Genomic DNA, 20,921 nt, shown 5'->3' with positions numbered 1-20,921 from the left:
CTTATCATACGTAAATATTATTGAACGCGCAAAAATTCTCTGATAAAATCGCTACTACCAGTTACAGTGAATTTCCGGAATTGTAACAGTTCATACCTGTGAGTAGAAGAAAAATGCCATATCCTTCATACGAAATGGATTCTGGAGTGCTTGTAACAGAGCAAGCGTTTGCAAAGCTATTGAAATGTTTCTCGCTTGTGTAAACGTACCCCCTGGTAGAGGGGCAGAGAAGGCCTGACGGCCTTATCTCTACCAGGTTAAATAAATAAATACTAATACTACTACCCACATTGTGAAAAGATTATAGTACGCAAGTTTTACCAGTCATTCCACTAGTACGGTTTATTCCTTATGAGAATGGATTGCTGAGTTTCTAGACTACTCAACTGTGTACAGGTTTTCCCACAAGCATCACATTTCAAACTTCCCCTATTCAACAAAGTTAAGCCAAAACTTGGCAATTCAATCACTTCTCGCGAGGAAGTAAGCGTAAACACCATTTGAGGTACCCCTTAGCAGAAAAAAACTTTCCACACAAGATCGAACTATATGGCTTCAGGCTTACGAAAAGTATACTATACTATATATTTATTTAACCTGGTAGAGATAATGGAATGGGGCCTACTCTTCCCCCCTACCAGGGAATTACAACTACAATATTAACAATACATTAATAATTATAATTAAAATTAATCTTCAATTTACAATTACAATAAAAGTCAAAGTAATGAAAGATTACCAGCTTAATTAAAAAAAAGCCATTTATTATAGAGGCTAAGAACAAACAAAGATTATTTTGCAGAAGTACAAATTAAAGCTAACATAATAAACCCATACAGTGATTAAAGCAGAGGATTATGAAATATAACTATGTACACGCATGGATGAATAGTAAGATGTGCAGTTCACGACAGGTTCTTCACGAAAAAGCATCTGGAGATTAACCGGACCTCCAGAACACTTCCCACACACATCACAACTGAATGGCTTCTCAGCTGTATATACGTGAATGCACATCGAGATATTTTTAACGCAAAAATCCCTTTCCACAAGCTTTAGAACTAAACGGCTTCCCGCTTGCGTGAACACGAGAATGCAGACAGAGATTATTCGGGAGTGCAAATCCTTCCTACACACATCAAAGCAAAAGAGCTTCTCGCCTGTGTGAACACGTGAATGCTCATGTAAATGTACGAAGAGCGAAATACTCTTTCCAAAGACGTCTCAACAGAATGGTTTCCCGCCTGTGTGCACGCGTGAATGCCTCTTGAGATCATCCAAACGCGAAAATCTCTTGCCACACACATCACAACTGAATGACCTCTCGTTTGTGTGCACAAGTGAATGCCTCTTCAGATCGTAGGACTTTGCAAAACACTTTCCACACACGTCACAACTCAATTGTTTCACGTCTGTGTGCACGCGTGAATGGGTCTGGAGATGTGCCGATTGCAAAAAACTCTTTCCACACACGTCACAAACGAATGGGTTCTCCCCTGTGTGGACGCGTGAATGCATATTCAAATATGCGGAGCGCGAAAAACTCATTCCGCAGACGTCACAACTGAATGGTTTCACGCCAGAGTGTAGAATTGTATGCTTATAGAGATAGTTCGAGTGCGAAAAACACTTTCCACAATCGTCACAACTGAATGGCTTCTCGCTGGTGTGAACCACTGAATGAGTTTTAAGAATTGAAGACGTTGAAAAACACTTCTCACACACGTCACACTTGAAAGGTTTCGCGCCTGTGTGCACAAGTGAATGCCTCTTGAGAGACTCGGACTTTGAAAAGCACTTCCCACATACGTCACAACAGAATGGTTTCGCGCCTGAGTGCACGAGTGAATGCCTCTCGAGATTAGCCAAGCGCGAAAAATTCTTTCTACACACTTCACAAATGAATGTTTTTGCGGCCGTGTGCACGAGTGAATGATTCTTGAGGTAGTCGGAGTTTGAAAAGCACTTTCCACATACGTCACAACAGAATGGTTACGAGCCTGTGTGCACGCGTGAATGCCTCTTGAGATAATCCAAACGCGAAAATCTCTTGCCACACACATCACAACTGAATGACCCCTCGTTTGTGTGCACAAGTGAATGCCTCTTCAGATCACTCGACTTTGAAAAATACTTTCCACACACGTCAGAAACGAATGGCTTCTCCCCTGTGTGGACGCGTGAATGGATATTCAAATATGCGGAGCGCGAAAAACTCATTCCGCAGACGTCACAACTGAATGGTTTCACGCCAGAGTGTAGAATTGTATGCTTATAAAGATAGTTCCAGTGCGAAAAACACTTTCCACAAAGGTCACAACTGAATGGCTTCTCACTGGTGTGAACCACTGAATGAGTTTTAAGAATTGAAGACGTTGAAAAACACTTCTCACACACGTCACACTTGAAAGGTTTCGCGCCTGTGTGCACAAGTGAATGCCTCTTGAGAGACTCGGACTTTGAAAAGCACTTCCCACATACGTCACAACAGAATGGTTTCGCGCCTGAGTGCACGAGTGAATGCCTCTCGAGATTAGCCAAGCGCGAAAAATTCTTTCTACACACTTCACAACTGAATGTTTTTGCGGCCGTGTGCACGAGTGAATGATTCTTGAGATAGCCGGAGTTTGAAAAGCACTTTCCACATACGTCACAACAGAATGGTTACGCGCCTGTGTGCACGCGTGAATGCCTCTTGAGATAATCCAAACGCGAAAATCTCTTGCCACACACATCACAATTGAATGACCTCTCGTTTGTGTGCAAAAGTGAATGCCTCTTGAGATCGTAGGACTTTGAAAAGCACTTTCCACAGACATCACAACAGAATGGTTTCCCGCCTGTGTGCACGCTTGAATGCCTCTTGAGATAATCCAAAAGCGAAAATCTCTTGCTACACACATCACAACTGAATGACCTCTCGTTTGTGTGCACAAGTGAATGCCTCTTGAGATCGTAGGACTTTGAAAAACACTTTCCACACATGTCACAACTCAATTGTTTCACGCCAGTGTGCACGCGTGAATGGGTCTGCAGATGTGACGATTGCAAAAAACTCTTTCCACACACATCACAACTGAATGGTCTCTCGTCTGTGTGCACGCGTGAATGCTGGTTGCGATGGTGGGATTTAGAAAACAACCTGCCACACACGCCACAGCTGAATGGTTTCTCGCTTGAGTCAACGCGTGAATGCTCTTCGAAATCCCCCGATCGTGAAAAACACTTTCCACGCACATCTCCATTGAATTCCTTGTGACATTTGTTTACGAGGTAATGGCTTTTGAGTCTTGCAGAGTCGAGAAAAGACATTCCGCAAATGTCACAATCGTATTTCTTGCCGTCGTCCTCTTCACGACTATTTCCGTAGAATTTTGCAACACCACTATTATGGCTGACTGCAACACTAACAATTATAAGTGTCATTAGTGGTTAGAATGTCTAGACTTCAAACGATGAAATATATGCCCCATAAGCAGAGTAATATAGGAGAAATTGATAATGGACTTTCACCTTCAGTTACTTTTTGTACAGATTATTTAAAAAAAAATTAAGTAGTAATAGTAATTATAATAATCATAAGGGCAATAATGATAGTAATAACAATAATTATTCATTTATTTATTAATAATTATGTGCTGGACAACAGACACTGGACAATAGAAATCCAAGAGAGAGATAAAATTAATACAATAAAATAAACATCTACCGACAGTATCGTACAAATTAAATAATAATAATAATAATAATAATAATAATAATAATAATAATAATAATAATAATAATAATAATAGTACAGATGCTTGACGTTTTACATTTCCAAAGGGGGAAGCACATTTAACAAAATTAATTCAGAAATTCTGTAGGCATCTCAGACCCAGAAACCGCTATCCACTCAATCACTAATACTATTCGTCCTGCTTCTATAGAAATATATATCTATGAACACAACCTCCATCAGGACAAATCACACGGCAAAAATAACCCCTTTGCAACTGATCCATAACCACTGCCAAATTCTTGGGAAGTAGATTGAATATAAACTTGGTAAGGAAGTCTTGGTCCAGTCATTGAGCCGGGAGAAAACACGTAAGAGTTATCACATGGCGAAGAGCATGCTGTCAGATAGATGGAGCTACTGGAAATATGATACGAAGATCAACTTACAGATTTCTGCTTAAGGGTTTCATTTCCTGCTATTATTTTAGTTTATACAATACACGATATTAATAATACATCCTTGGAACATTTTGCTACATTTTTTCTGTTTCAAATGTCAATTACAGCATTTATTTATCCCTTACACGGAATAACTCACAACATGAGTTACTAAAGACCTAACTCATAGGGAAGAACTCTGCTTTTAACAGGACGTAACAGGCTATTCTTATTCTTATTACTTTAATGTGCTCATCAAGAGTCACGGACCAATCATAGCCCAGCACAATACACACGAGAGTATTACGGAATTAGAAATTGAATAGAATTAAAATTTACAAGAATAATAATAATAATAATAATAATAATACTAATAATATAATTGTAACACTAATAGTTATTATTATTATTATTATTATTATAATAATACTAATAATAGTAATAATAATAATAATAATAATAACAATAATAATACTATCCTTATAATACTAATAGTATTAGCAATAATAGTAGTAATAATAATAATAATAATATAAAAAATAATAGTAATAATAATATCAATATAAAAATAATAATAGTAGCAATAATAATAATAATAATAATAATAGTAGTAAGAATAATAATAATAATAATATAAAAATAATAATAGTAATAATAATAATATTAATATAAAATAATATTAATATAAAATAATAATAGTAGCAGTAATAATAATAATAATAATAATAATAATAATAATAATAATAATAATAAGAATAATAACAATAATAATAATATCATTATAATACTAATAGTATTAGCAATAATAGTAGTATTAGTAATAATAATAATATAAAAATAATAATAGTAATAATAAAAATATTAAAATAAGAAATAATAATAATATTAATAATAATAATAAAAATAATAGTAATTTTATTTATTTATTTATTTATTTATTTATTTATTTATTTATTTAGAATATTAACGTGCAAAAACAACAGCACAAGGCCAATTACAGTTTTGCACGATACAAAACAGAACAAAACAACAAATGATGATGAGAATGAATGATAGAAAATGGCAATGAGATGAAATACAAACAATATAATGGTCTACATCAATCATTGATCAAATAATAATTATAAAATTATAAAATTAGTACAATGAGAATTGAAATAGTAATAATAATAATAGTACCAGTTTTAGTAGTAGTAGTAGTAGTAGTAGTAGTAGTAGTAGTAGTAGTAGTAGTAGTAGTAGTAATAATAATAATAATATTAATATAAAAATAATAATAATAATAATTTTAGCAGTAATAATAATAATAATAATAATAAAAATAAGAATAATAATATTAGTAGTAATAATAATATAAAAATAATAATAGTAATAATAATAATAATAATATAAAAATAATAATAGTAGCAGTAATAATAATAATATGAAATTTCTAAATACAAAAATTGAAATCCACGTAGATTTTCTAATTTCTTTGTTAAAACTCGGGATCTGTGATGGATTATTTTTATTTTTATTATTTTACTGGGTTATTTTACGACGCTGTATCAACATCTAGTTTATTTAGCGTCTGAATGAAATGAAGGCGATAATGCCGGTGAAATGAGTCTGGGGTCCAGCACCGAAAGTTACCCAGCATTTGCTCGTATTGGGTTAAGGGAACACCCCGGAAAAAACCTCAACCAGGTAACTTGCCCCGACCGGGATTCGAACCCGGGCCACCTGGTTTCGCGGCCAGACACGCTGACCGTCGCGGTAGGGCAGGTGTTCGTGATAGTTATAGAATATATTACCATTCATGCCATTTATATACGCAACGTGAACTGGAGTTTTCATATATAAAATAATCACGTTGAAATTAAAAATATGTTTATGTCGTCATTATTTAAATAAAGCAGTAAAACCAACAACAAACTAGGGACTCGTATATTACACTCACCTCTCAGTCAAGACTTCATTCTCCTCTGCTGTTACTTCCACTTTGACCTCCTTCACTTGATCCAACTCACAAAACTCTTCCTGTAGCAGAAGATTACGCAAAACAGACACAGAGCACAATAATACATGAAGATCAGGCAGTAAAAATGTACAACTCATCCAATCTTTAACGTAAAGTCAGTAATGGAAACATGTTGTGAAAGATGTGGGCATCCATTTTGACGCTAACGGATTACCAGCAAGTACGGTACATGATTCAAATAATCTAAACAGTGCTAGTAAAACAATTAACTAAAAAATTGAATAGGGTAAAAGTTACCACTGGGATGACTGTAGCAGCTACGTCAGCCAGAAAGTATCAGAGAGAGAACTACCGACCAGCACACTTCATAGACTGCACTCACCTCAGCTTCACTCTTCAGCATGGGAAAGTCAATTGGCACTGCAGATTCCTCAAATACTATCTCCGATTTCATGTCATATCTGTGGTCAATACATTCTGTTTTTATTTTTGTGACGTCCAAATCTAATAAATTTTCTTCCTGCAACATAAAGAACAAAATAATTAGACAAAACAGTATAAAAGTTGTTCACGAAAAATCGTGACTATTTATAAAGTCCGTCCACATTTTTATTAATACTGATGTCAACAAACGCGCATGTATCTATTGCAAAATAAATAGTAAAATAATTTATCTGAAAAGTGTTGTAGTGCAGCATATACGAGTAAAAGAATATATTTATTGTATATTTGTTACCGGTATGATCAGAAGGATCCACAACAAAATATAAAGGTTAATGTTATTCAAAATAACCTATTATTGATTCAGTTTTAAATTATTTAAATGTTGTTCTAAAAATCCATGCAAATGAGGAAGACTTCAAGTTTTTTGTGTCGTGAATTTATGTATTCACACCATTTTGTGAGTATGTGTGTTTTATGTGAAATAAAATTCCGTTTGTAACTTCACATTCACAATTTTCAACTTTCGTGTGGTGGAAAAAAGAAGAAGTAATTACAAAGGAATGCGCTCCCTAGTTATAAATGACGCATTTAGATAATAAATAGTAATTGCTCTCAATATACCTCAGATAAAGGCTTCTTCTCTTCTATATCTGCGATACCACTTGTCTGTATATCCAGTGGGTCGGACGCAGGTTCCATCTTGATCACGTCCATTACGACTGAAAAAGAAAATTAAGTAACATAAGTTAATATGAAGTATGTGAAATACGCAGATAGACTTACTAGCTTGGCAATGATAAGTCCACATCTGCGTAGTGTGCGTATTTCTGTGTACGCGCCACAACACACAAAAGTTACCACAAAAATACAAACGAATGTGTACGACAGTACATAATTATGAGCATGTGATACTAGGAATAAGTTACAGTAGTTGCCTAACAAAAAAAATCAATGATTTCACGATAGTTTTTGTCACTAAGTTCTGTATATGATTTAGTCAAATGGATTCGTTCCGCCATTTTCAACAAAATGCAGATGTCTATATTACGTAGTTTCGGACGAGTAAAGTACGAAATAGACGAAGTGAAAAGAGAAAACAAAAGACATGAAAAGACACAGTATAGAATAATGGAAGATAAGTGTATGAGTCGCTTAAATTATGTAAAGTGTAATAATATAATGTAAAGTTGGTAAATTAATTAGTGAAGTGAGGTAATTAGCAAAATGATCGAGAAGTATGTTAGCCATGTTACATGTTGGCAAAATCATCGAGAAGTATGTCAGCCATGTTACATATCAGTAAGGACTAAGAATTAGTAAGGAATATAGCATCAGGTGGGATAGATATTACGAAAAAAAAAATATATATATGTGATATGAGTATAAGAAGTAAGAGATAGAAGTGGCAATGAAAAGTATGTGTCGCGAAAATAGAGACAATAAAAAGTAACAAAAAAAAAGGTAGGAATAGACAAATTAGTTTCGGAAAGGCTTTAGAACGATATATATTGTCAGATGACTAAAGTACGAAACAGAGGTAGTAATAACTAAAAGATTGGACACGAAAGACATAGCATTGAATAAAGAAAGAAAAGTACATGGGTCATCCAATAAGTTTATAATTCACAATTTATATCCAAATTTAAACCAGCAAAATGCTCGACGTACAATTCTCTAAAACGTCAAAATATCAAAATAGTCTAATAGCAATTCGATTTATCGATTCATCTTACGAACCAAAAACTAAGTGGACTTCGCATATCGATAGTAGAAAATAACTGAAGTGAAGATAATATAGTTTCTATGAAATTACCGATCGCTCTACATAGTTATTGAGATACAATATAAGTGATTACCGATTTCGATTACACAGGGAACTTGAAATCTCTTACATACTGTGCCTCCATATTACCATCTACGAGAAGAAATCAAATCTTGCCCTTCAATTTATTTAAAAAAAAGTGTCAATTCCCTTTCTCAAAATTCTGTTTATACTAAAGAATAACACAAATATTAATAGTTAGATTAGGAATTTCAATTTGCGGGCACAAAATTTAATATTTAAAAACAGAAATGCGTAATTGTCTAAATTAGTTACACTAATCGTAACTGATATTTTTTTCTACAGAGATGATTATTTTGGCTATTACATTTTGTGGAGATCCATTTCCAGTTTGACCAGGTGCTCGGAAAATGTGGGCGGAAGTTTAAAGTAGACAATTCTAGCCATATACGTAGGCTCATAACCACACCACATGCAGTAAAATAGGATAACTGAGCAAAATATTCTTTGTGATGTATATCTATCTATTTGGACAGGTGTATAGATGTAAATACATCTTAATTAAGAGCCAATTCGTTGCGAAACATTGGTTATACTTTTCTCCCACTATTCTGTTCGACTATAATCCATCAGAACATTAGAAAATAATAACCTACATTCTATCTTTCCAATCGTACATTCATTATTACGTCAGTTTCTCAACTTCAGCGAATTGTTCCGTGGACGATCACGCATTCGATAAAATTGGTCGTTTTCTCCTACATTTTTGTGAAAAAAAAAATGCAGTATATTGCCCACTGCTCATTGAAACAATCACATTTATATACCTGTTTTCAGCTGTGACTGGAGAAGGAGACGATTAGTATAGAAACATAAGACCAGATCTATACAGCAAATTTATATTAGTATATTTTCTCACAAAAAGTGATTAAGCTAGCTTGACGGCAATCCACATAGAAGACCGTGACACATAAGTTTCTGGATTACTTATGTCCAGTAATGTCAACATTGTAAAAAGGCATATGACTCGGTTAAGAGGGAAGTAATATATGATATTCTTATTGAATATGGTGTTCCCAAGAAACTAGTTCGATTAATTAAAATGTGTCTCAGTGAAACATACAGCAGAGTCCGTATAAGTCAGTTTCTATCTGATGCTTTTCCAATTCAATGCGGGCTAAAGCAGGGAGATACACTATCACCTTTACTTTTTAACTTCGCTTTAGAATATGCCATTAGGAAAGTTCAGGATAACAGGCAGGGTTTAGAATTGAACGGGTTACATCAGCTTCTTGTCTATGCGGATGACGTGAATGTGTTAGGAGAAAATCCACAAGCAATTAGGGAAAACACGGAAATTTTACTTGAAGCAAGTAAAGCGATCGGTTTGGAAGTAAATCCCGAAAAGACAAAGTATATGTTTATGTTTCGTGACCAGAATATAGTACGAAATGGAAATTACAAATTGGAGATTTATCCTTCGAAGGGGTGCAAAAATTCAAATATCTTGGAGCAACAGTAACAAATATAAATGACACTCGGGAGGAAATTAAACACAGAATAAATATGGGACATGCGTGTTATTATTGGGTTGAGAAGCTTTTATCATCTAGTCTGCTGTCAAAAAATCTGAAAGTTAGAATTTATAAAACAGTTATATTACCGGTTGTTCTTTATGGTTGTGAAACTTGGACTCTCACTCTGAGAGAGGAACATAGGTTAAGGGTGTTTGAGAATAAGGTGCTTAGGAAAATATTTGGGGCTAAGCGGGATGAAGTTACAGGAGAATGGAGAAAGTTACACAACGCAGAACAGCACGCATTGTATTCTTCACCTGACATAATTAGGAACATTAAATCCAGACGTTTGAGATGGGCAGGGCATGTAGCAGGTATGGGCGAATCCAGAAATGCATACAGAGTGTTAGTTGGGAGACCGGAGGGAAAAAGACCTTTGGGGAGGCCGAGACGTAGATGGGAGGATACTATTAAAATGGATTTGAGGGAGGTGGGATATGATGATAGAGACTGGATTAATCTTGCACAGAATAGGGACCGATGGCGGGCTTATGTGAGGGCGGCAATGAACCTTCGGGTTCCTTAAAAGCCATTTGTAAGTAAGTAAGTACACGTCAACATTGTAAACTGGATACACAATACCTCTATACAAATTCATCCCGCCTAAGGTTTTCCTAAACCTCTAAAACAAATATCGGGACGAACCTTAAAAGAAATGGGCCACGAACCTACATTCCTTTAACCCTAAATATTCCGTTGATTTTGCAAACAAATTTCGACATAGATGGACTGGCTTAGCTTCATATATTACCCTGCTACTTGGACGAGTTCCTCGACTTTATTCGCACAGGGGACTTTTACAGTTCAGTCTTACAAATCCAGGTGTTCTTTCTGGCGGTCTTCGCTCAGTCTTCGAACTTCACACTTGTCATATGAGCGAGTTTACTGGACTCCACTGGCACTATGAAGGGACAAAGTACCTTTCCAATGTGCAGACTTACATCTGCCGGCGTTTCTTTTTGTGATCCCTAAGTCAGCTCCTCTAACGACCATTGTTGCCAACACATAAATTGTATCCCCGTCTGTGTAACACCTGGAAATCCGCCAAAATCCGTCAAGATAAAAAAATAAGACCAAATAAATAAATAAATAAGTAAATAAATAAGTATATAAATAAATATAAAATACATTTTAACACAACTTACTTACCAATCCTGTTTAAAATAATAATTCGTCAACATCTAACTTGAGTACGAGGAAATTTGAAAAAGGGGAATCTTAAACATAGTACGGAACAGGCAGGACAATTCAAATAAAAAGTAAAATATCCCAACAATTAAACAATTATAACTGACAGCAGCAAAAAAAATGTTATAAGACGATGTAAATCGTAATTTCCGCCAGAAAATCCGTCACCCGTCAGAGCCATTTTTTTCCCTTCCGCTACATTGAAAATCCGTCAGTTTTGACGGAATTTCCGTCCAGTTGGCAACACTGCTGTTATGTGGTAGCTATTGCGTCACGTGTATTTTCGACTGTTTCCCCTTCAATATTTTTTTTTCAGTGGAGCAGCGAAACCACACTGAGACAAGTGGCGAACAGGCTTGGAGTTCACATATTCAGTTTTTCTCAGCCCCAAACTCCCTTGATTTTTTAAGTTTTTCCACCTGTCTCTCTCTTTCGTCCACAGCTATATATTAAAAAAAAAAAGAAAGAAAGAAACGTGACGTGTTACTTCCATAGTATTCCCACTCATGAATCGCATCTCTCTCTTGTAATTAACATGGCAAATGGACGTTTACACGAAAGAAAACCTTCCTTTAATAAAAATTCTGTTAAATTTACTTTTATTATGGCGAAATAGTGTGCTGCAATCGGCTGTAAATCAGGAGTGAATGCAACTTCTGAAGAAGGAAATTCTTCTGACTGTAAGTTCACAGTATCATTTTCTAAAATCTTTTGACGTATTTCAGAAGAAGAGAGTCCAGGAAAAAAAATGGTAACGAATATAATCATTTTGAGGTCGGTATAAGACTTTAAAATAACAATTATTACTTAGAGATAGGAGTGTCTGAATACGCCTATGATGAGCTACAAATCCTCCACATTGCCGTCTTGTAGCGGCAGGTAAATGTCTGGTATATATTCGATTACGTTGCTCTAGGGCTATATGGAGAGCATTGACAATAGATAAAGCAATTTATACATCTTTTATTTCACAACTTTTAACACTATATCACTTCGGAATACGTATGAAAAGTACTTAATGGTGTTAAATTTTAACGTACCTTGTTAGCATGTTCCGACCTATTTGCGGTCATCTTCGGAACTGGTCGGAACGACCGAAAATAGGTCGAAAAATGTTAACGAGGTACGTTAAAATTTAACACAAGAAAGTACTTATCATACATATTCTAAAGCAATTTCTTATCACGTGTCAATTACAATTATAAAACTACAAACAGAATGAGACAAATAATTAATCAGATTTAACTTTTTGAATCTCGAAGAGTAAATAACAGTGTTGATAAGAAATTATCAAAAGTCTTCAGCCCATGTATCCATACTTCATTAGGTGAATTAGAAAGAGGATCAGCGTCATCTGGTGTGAAATATTTATCCATAATGAATGTAGTTATTTATAGTTTAAATTGTAATGAAAACAGTGGCGGCTCCTGCATATTTCTTAAGAGGAGGAAAGAAATTAACAGCACTAAATGACACCTTCTTGAATGAAACATGCTACAAATTAGCCTACATGCATACATGTAAGACCAGGTAGAGTTGGGGTTGGCCTTCCCTTCTGTATAGCAATAATCTGTTCTTGTAAACTGAGTTTCCTAAATTGTCCAAAATATATTATGATTTCACTTCCATTCATTGTTGAATAATTGCGCAAATTAACAATTACAAGGAAATTCACAACCTCGTAGCATTTTTCGAGCACACTACAGCATCACACGTGTTGGAAGAGTCTAGCTACTAACTCGTAACCGGAACCGTTTTACGGAAAAATTGAAATGGGAATGGGAAATAATCTGAGGAAAGCGAGAACACTGCACCCACCCACGTGGTCTGTATTGCCACATGTACATTTTACAAGTTGAGTATCACATACTTTTGAAGAATGTCAGTTCTTGTAAAGTCATAGGCTACTTTTATTATTGTTCAAAACTGCCGGTGGCCGATTAATTTTTTTTATGTTAAAAATGATGTAGTTTGGAGTACCTACTTTCAGTTTCAAATATATTTGTACAAAACTGACTACTTGGCTGTTGCCCTGTCTAGTAAACAATGAATAGAAGTGAATTTCAGGAGCCAACTACGTAAAACTACTTCCTCTTTGTTTTACATAAACCTGACTTTAACTTTCAAATATCCACGAAAGTTTCATACCATGAATAGTAGCCTATATAAAGTGCAATGAATAATATTTTTGATTTATAATTTTAAAAAAAGTTTACATGGTGTCTTTCATAGCGTTGCGTTAAAACTGTTTTTGTTGTGTCTCCTCCTAGATGTGTTATAGTCTGGTTGAATGCAGCATCGTTAGGTGGCAGCGGTAGCGAGCTTGCTGCACGACCAGTCAGTTTCTATTTCCCGCCCATAACTAATTCAGGGGAGGATCTCCTCCCTCTCCGTTCATTTACTCGCTTTAAAACTCTGCTTCTTTCTCTGGCCGCTAGTGCGCTGTTGTCTATGTGTGTTAACTACAGTAAAGGAGGAATGGAGTGCCTTTCCTCTACACAAACAATCTCGCATCTTTCTCACAGTTTTCTAGCACCACATGAGCGCGCGTCGTTTAAAACTCGATCAACCGAGGTTTTCTTATAGCTGTGAACTTAAAAATTATCGAATCTTCCTCGAATTTCAAGGCACATATTTTATTTGGTATTTACTTTCAAAAGAAGAAAATGTGAGGAGGACGTTCCTCCCTTCCCTCCCCCGAGGAACCGCCACTGAATGAAAATACATACTGTACTGTAAAATATTTGTTCATGATTTGGTCAACAAGAGCTCTAGGCCTACATACGTTTTAAGCAGTATAACCAAACTGTTCCTAACAGTATGATAGTAACCGAGTAACAAACAAGTGAACATAAGCAGGTTCCTAAGTAAGATATCATTTTTCCCACATGATTTTACATTTCGTATTGTTAAAGTATATTATATCGGTGCTAGTTCACACAAAGAATATTCACCCAAATAAAACTTGACCCAAGCACAATTGACGCACCGGTGAATACGACAAAACAAATTAACTCAAGAGAAATTTAGAACAAAAACAAATTCATATATAAAGCATTTATTTTTTTATAATATTTTAAAAATTGATATTGCAATAATTTAGGTGGAACGAAGTTTTGAATGGTTTACATATCTCCTGAAAAAATTCAGGCCTATTTTATTGCAGAAACAGAGTCTCCGCTGGATTTATTCAGATTTGAATGTTGTAACCACAGGCACGCAAATATTCAACTACACGTCCTTCGTCTTTGAATTCATCATACTTTTGTGAAATATTTTGCAGCCTTATATTTAAGCTTTTATATTTTCTTTTTTGTGTTTATTGTACTCTTCGTCCTAGATCCAACTCCTGGATCATCCTGTCTACATCGGATTGCTCATTTTTTAAATAATGTATGAGTTTGTATACATTGGGATGGTTCTTACAAGCAATGTTCTGGAAGTGGTTGTGCCATGCTTCTGTGTTAATGTGCGTGGTTCACTTGACCTAGCTGCTTCGAACTGATTCCACAAGTGAGGAGGATATCGAGCTTCTGTAGCAGACCGACGCCCTCCTGCAGTAATCCCAACGCAGGTGGCCTTGACATATTTGACGAAATGTCATCATTTTGGGCATGGTCTCGGGAACTGTATGAAACCACGCTGGTACATCTTCAACAGAAACAAATGCTAAGACAGCAATTCTGGTGGTATAACTCGAAGATCTCGGATAGATATTGGGTTGACAGAAAAGTTCCTTTGGCCTTTGGTTTATACTTCTTTTTAAGGATTTCCTCAGAGGAAAACCTGAAGCATGTCTGATGGCACCCGCTGCATTCACGTTCAATAATCTGAGCTGGAGCTGCTTGATTTAGTGCCGTACATCGACGCACTGTTTCCACCTCTTCATGTGGTGGAGGACGGACATCTTCTTCTACTTTATATACTGCACTTCTACATAGGATCCATTTGGTGCTCCTGTGGTCGCACATTTTGCGCTATGAGGTTTCCTTCTGCAAACCCATATCCCTTGGTTCGATTGGCATTTCTGGAGTGAAGGTTGTACATATAAACTTTATGAATCAGTAATACACTTGGAATAATTTCTCCGTGGATATCAATTGAAAATGTAAACATTCAAAACAGTAATCTAGATTTAAGAAATCTGTAATACAAGTACAACCAGGGAAAGAAATTTTGAATTGTTAAGAAAGAACTTCAAAATATTAATATATACATTTAAACATTTCTGAATACAAAATTTACCACGGAAGCGAATTGCTCTAAAATGTATTAACTATGAAATGAACTAAACTTCATCGCAGTGGGTGAATTTCCCGTGAGTGAGGGTGAGAATGAAAATAGTTGGGTGAAATCAATTTGGGCGAATATTCCTGGATCAATATTTTGGGCAACTTCAATTGTGTGGACTAGCTAGGTTGGAGTACAAGAAAAATAACGCTGGAGTGCAACTATTTTGCTACAGAGAATCTGTTTATAGTTCTTAGTTTCACACAATGGATATTTACAAAGACCATAAGTGGTTTCGATTCATCAAGTCCAATTTACTAAATATACATTCATTTTTCGAAACTTATAAAAATGTCAAAATATTATCATCATAATCATCATCATCATCATCATCATCATCCTTGCATATATTGGGCGTAGTGGCCTGTTACGGTCTCTTGCCAATGGTTGAACAGACTGCCAAAGAATCTGTTGCCCACACGATGGTAATTTAAAATTAAATTTGGCGTGGAATTCTAGAACGAGTCATTCTGATGACATGTGACCTCCGATTTTGTATGTATTTCTGTAGGTTATTATTATTATTATTAATATTATTAATATTATTATTATATTATTATTATTATTATTATTATTATTATTATTATTATGACTACGTTAAAGCTGGTAATTTAGACATAATAGAATCAGTAAAACGTTATTAAACAATATAATTGAAAGTAATGAAAAAAGAAAAGCTAAATTTTACTTTTTCTGTTTAATATTACCGGTACCAGGAAAAACTGAGAAAATAAAAGTCACTTCATTTCTATATTTGTAACGGCAATCGATGTCATGGTGTTCACCGACTTCCCCGCGACCAAAAAAAAAAAAGCCGTATGCAAAAATCCAAGGTGAAAACACTGTTGATCGCCTTCTTCGACAACAACGGTATCATCCACAAGGAACTTGTTCCTGCAGGTCAAACCATTAATGCTGCATTTTACCAGTCCGTTTAGAACCGATTGCTACAGCGTACAGTCCACGCCTGTGGAGTAACAGCACGTCTAGCCGCCAAAAAAGGTGGACCGGGTTCGATTCGCGGTCGGGGCAAGTTACCTGGTTGAGGTTTTTCTGGGGTTTTCCCTGAATCCAATATGAGCAAATGCTGGGTAACTTTCGGTGTTGGAGCCCGGACTCATTTCACCGGCATTATCACCTTCATATCATTCAGACGCTAAATAACCAAAGCTGTTGATAAAGCGTCGTAAAATAACCTACTAAAAATAAAATAAAAGCTACAGCGTACCCGGCGGGTTCGGCCTGAGTTGCACAGGACTGGCAAATGGATGCTGCTCCATGACAATGACCCTCCGTACTCCCCTGATCTGGCTCCTGCGGACTTCTTCCTGTTTCCCCGCTTGAAGGCGGCCATGAAAGGTGAACGTTTTGCGGATGTGAATGCCATCAAAGATCGTGTGACAGCCGTTCTGCGATCGATTCCACAGGAGGCTTTTGCTGATAGTTTCCAGAAGTTGTACGAACGTTGTCAAAAGTGTGTTGTAGCGGGTGGCGACTATTTTGAAGGGCAATAAAGAAAATTTGTTTGTAACTTTGTTTTTTTTGCTTTCTGATACCATTCACCGAACTTTTCCAATTCCTGGCTCAGAAGATAACTGTTCTTGAACATCCTCCGTACTCCCCTGATCTGGCTCCTGCGGACTTTTTACTGTTTCCCCGCTTGAAGGCGGCGAGATCAGAGGAGTATGGAGAGTGTTCAAGAACAGTTACCATCTTCTGAGCCAGGAATTGGCGAACACGGATCGCTCAGTGTGCAGGGGCATTGTCATGGAGCAGCAGCCATTTTCCAGTCTTGTGGAACTCTGGCCGAACCCGCCGGATACGCTGTAGCAATCGGTTCAAAAGGGACTGGTAAAATGCAGCATTAATGGTTTGACCTGTAGGAACAAATTCCTTGTGGATGATGCCGTTGTTGTCGAAGACGGCGATCACAGTGTTTTCACCTTGGATTTTTGCAGACGGCTTTTTTTTTTTGGTCGCGGGGAAGTCGGTGAACACCATGACATCGAATGCCGTTTTGATTCCGGATCGAAATGGTAGCACAAGATCTCATCTCCCGTGACGATGATTTTCAGAAGCAATGGATCCTGATCACACATGGAAATGAAATCACCAGAAGTTTCCATTTGTTTTGCTTTCTGCTCGTCTGTGAGCTTGTGCGGCACAAATCGGGAGCAGATCTTCTGCTTACCCAAATCATCGCGGACGATGGTGTGCACCGTGTCCTTGCTAATGTCCAATTCCTACGCAATCGATCTTAGAGTCAGTCGCCGATCTTGTGCCAGCATTTGTCGCACTTTCTCGATCATTTCTGGGGTTCTGCATGTCGATGGCCGACCTGAACGTGGCTCATCCTCAATTGTTTCCTTCCCTTCACGGAAGCGTTTAAACCATTCGTAAACACATTTACTGCTCACGGCTTCCCTCCTGTACACCTGCACCAACATTCCGTGTGTCTCCGTTGCAGTCTTACCCAATTTGTAGCAGAACTTGATGTTTACACGTTGCTCCATTGCGCTGTGACACTTCCTCTCACACTATGTTCAACTGGTCGCAGTCTGTTTACACTGCCAGTCACATGCATTGCATGCTGTGTATCGATTCTCTCCAAGTCTCTGAAGAACCATACGCATGCGCAAGCACGTGCGCCAAGTTGCCGTTCAGATATGACATCATTCACCGAACTTTTTAGACACACCACGTATAATTATGTACACGAAAGATTGTATATAAAGATGTTTGAGTCATAATGAACGCATTCCACAGATATCACAACTGAACAGTTTCTGTTATGTGTAGAAACGTAAATACACATTAAGATTTTCCGAGCGCGAAAAATCCATTCCAAACAAACCACAACAGAACGGTTTTACAGAAAAGAGCATCTGGAGATTAACCGGAATTGCAAAACACTTAACACTCATATCACAACTGAATGGCTTCTCAACTGTATATACGTGAATTCACATTGATATCTCAGCGAATAGGGATTATAAAGAATGGACACTTCGAGTCGGTACCTTTGATGTAGCCGGACTGATTCCAATTACCTTCAAGCCAGCTAGAGCGTGAAATTCTGCTTTCTCCCTATAGTTGGCGCTGACATCACACCAGCTAGCAGTCGACACAGCGGAAATATAACACATATAATTTATACATATAGGTACATTATGTACTCAAATAAAAAAAACTGGATCCATAAAATAATAAATCTGTCATTAACTGCAATGTCTAGATTCTAGAGTTCCTTTATAATGAAGAGTTGAGACGTTGACCCCAACAATTAAAATATGTAATGATTTGATAGCGCTGAAAATTGAAAAACAAAACCCTTATGAGAAGTAAAACCATATACCTATATTATATTATATTATATTATATACAAATATTAAACGAATCTGATACATAATTTTATAATGTATTAAATTATTTAATGATATAATTTATTATATCTGAAATATAAAAAAATATTATGAGAACTAGTTCGCCACTGAGAAATAAGGAAAAGCTGTTAACTTGAATTTATTTGAAGCAAAGCGTTACTTGATTATGCAATAAGGTAGGCGATGTTGGAATCCTGTGTCTCAACTCTATTCTCAATTATTATCTTAGCGTATGCTCGGTTACATTAACCTCTAGCTAAATGCTGGCGCAAAGAGAAACAAAACACAGGAAAATTCGCTCAGTGTCCATTCTTTATATTCTCTATTCGCTGGATATATTTCAACAGCATGCTTCCATTCCACAAACTTCACAAATGAAAGGCTTCTCGCTTGTGTGAACACATGAATCCATTAAGAGATATTCCGCGCGAGAAGAACACTTCGCACAGACGTCACAGTTGAATGACTTCATAGAATGTGCAGGCGGGAATGCTTCTTCAGTTGTGAAGACGTCTTATAGCATTTGCCACACACGTCACAAACGAATGGCTTCTCCCCTGTGTGTACGAGTGAATGCGTATTCAAATATGCGGAGCGCGAAAAACTCATTCCGCACACGTCACAACTGAATGGTTTCACGCCTGAGTGTAGAAATTTATGCTTATAGAGATAGTTCGAGTGCGAAAAACACTTTCCACAAACGTCACAAACGAATGGCTTCTCGCTGGTGTGAACCACTGAATGGTTTTTCAGATCTGAAGAGCTTGATACACACTTCCCACACACGTCACACTTGAAAGGTTTCGCGCCTGTGTGCACGAGTGAATGCCTCTTGAGACTGTCGGAGTTTGAAAAGCACTTCCCACACACGTTACAACTGAATGGTTTCGCGCCTGTGTGCACGAGTGAATGCCTCTCTAGATGAGCCAAGCGCGAAAATCTCTTTCCACACACATCACAACTGAATGTTTTTGCGTCTGCGTGCACGCGTGAATGTTTCTTGAAATTTATGGACCTTGTAAAGCACTTTCCACAAACGTCACAACGGAATTGATTGTCGCTCGAGTGAACGCGTGAATGATTTTCGAAATCCCACAATCGGGAAAAACACTTTCCACAAACGTCACAACTCAATGGCTTCTTGCTGGTGTGAAGCACTGAATGCCTTTTAAGAATTGAAGAGCTTGATAAACACTTCCCACAGACGTCACACCTGAAAGGTTTCGCGCCTGTGTGCACGCGTGAATGTCGCTTGAGATTGTTGGAGTTTGAAAAGCACTTCCCACACTCGTTACAACAGAATGGTTTCGCGCCCGTGTGCACATGTGAATGATTCCTGAGAGAGTCGGACTTTGAAAAGCACTTCCCACACACGTTACAACTGAAAGGTTTAGCGCCTGTGTGCACGCGTGAATGTGTCTTGAGATTGTCGGAATTTGAAAAGCACTTCCCACACTCGTTACAACTGAATGGTTTCGCGCCTGTGTGCACGAGTGAATGCCTCTGTAGATGAGCCAAGCGAGAAAAACTCTTTCCACAAACGTCACAGCTGAATTGTTTCTCGCTTGAGTGAACACGTGAATGCTTTTCGAAATCCCCCGATCGGGAAAAACACTTTCCACACACATCGCAATTGAATTCCTTGTGACATTTGTCTTCGAGGTAATGGCCTTCGAGTCTTGCAAGGTCGAGAAAAGACATTCCGCAAATGTCACAATCGTATTTCTTGCCGTCCTCCTCTTCAGGAATATTCTCGCAGAATGTTGCAACTCCACTATTATGGCTAACTGCAACACTGACAATTATAAGTGTCATTAGTGGAAAGAATGTCTAAATTTCCAATAAGGTAACACAGGCTACCAATTCTAGTAATGAACATAATTTAGTAGTGTACACGTTCCGAACATATTTTATTAAGAACACTCACAACCAATGGTATATCTATTTACAGTTGCATTCAGGCTTTTAAACTGGTCATTTTTTGTAAGGTGGATTGCTATTGGCTCTTAGTTTGGGCCAATCATGGAGTCAGAGATAGCCGGAAATAGTTTCAGTTCCTGCTGCTTGTAAATAGTGGATGCATGGTTTTGAATCGGTAAGCATCTGGTAATTTATGTGATTATATTAAGTTAAATACA

The 20,921-nt window shown here is 37.0% G+C and overlaps 1 protein-coding gene across 8 annotated transcripts in view; it reads right to left on the bottom strand.

Moving 5' to 3' along the window:
- Window positions 1-743: 743 nt before the first annotated feature.
- Window positions 744-20,921, bottom strand: part of LOC138691769 (gastrula zinc finger protein XlCGF28.1-like) — a 218,554-nt gene continuing 198,376 nt past the window's right edge. For 3 of the 8 annotated variants that reach the window (XM_069814126.1, XM_069814125.1, XM_069814124.1), the window contains one exon: window positions 12,077-20,578. In XM_069814126.1, the coding sequence (XP_069670227.1) occupies window positions 19,252-20,578 (1,327 nt within the window). In that variant the 3' untranslated portion in view covers window positions 12,077-19,251. Of the gene's footprint in view, window positions 3,407-6,097; window positions 6,178-6,500; window positions 6,639-7,182; window positions 7,282-9,172; window positions 9,443-10,742; window positions 10,956-12,076; window positions 20,579-20,921 lie in introns of those variants that run through there. The other 5 variants (XM_069814133.1, XM_069814131.1, XM_069814132.1 and 2 more) reach the window with 5 other exon arrangements.

Source organism: Periplaneta americana, chromosome 16 (genome assembly GCF_040183065.1).
Source record: "Periplaneta americana isolate PAMFEO1 chromosome 16, P.americana_PAMFEO1_priV1, whole genome shotgun sequence".
Taxonomy (NCBI): domain Eukaryota; kingdom Metazoa; phylum Arthropoda; class Insecta; order Blattodea; family Blattidae; genus Periplaneta; species Periplaneta americana.
Note: the sequence above shows the minus strand (reverse complement) of the source record. Positions and strands in the feature narration are given on the sequence as shown.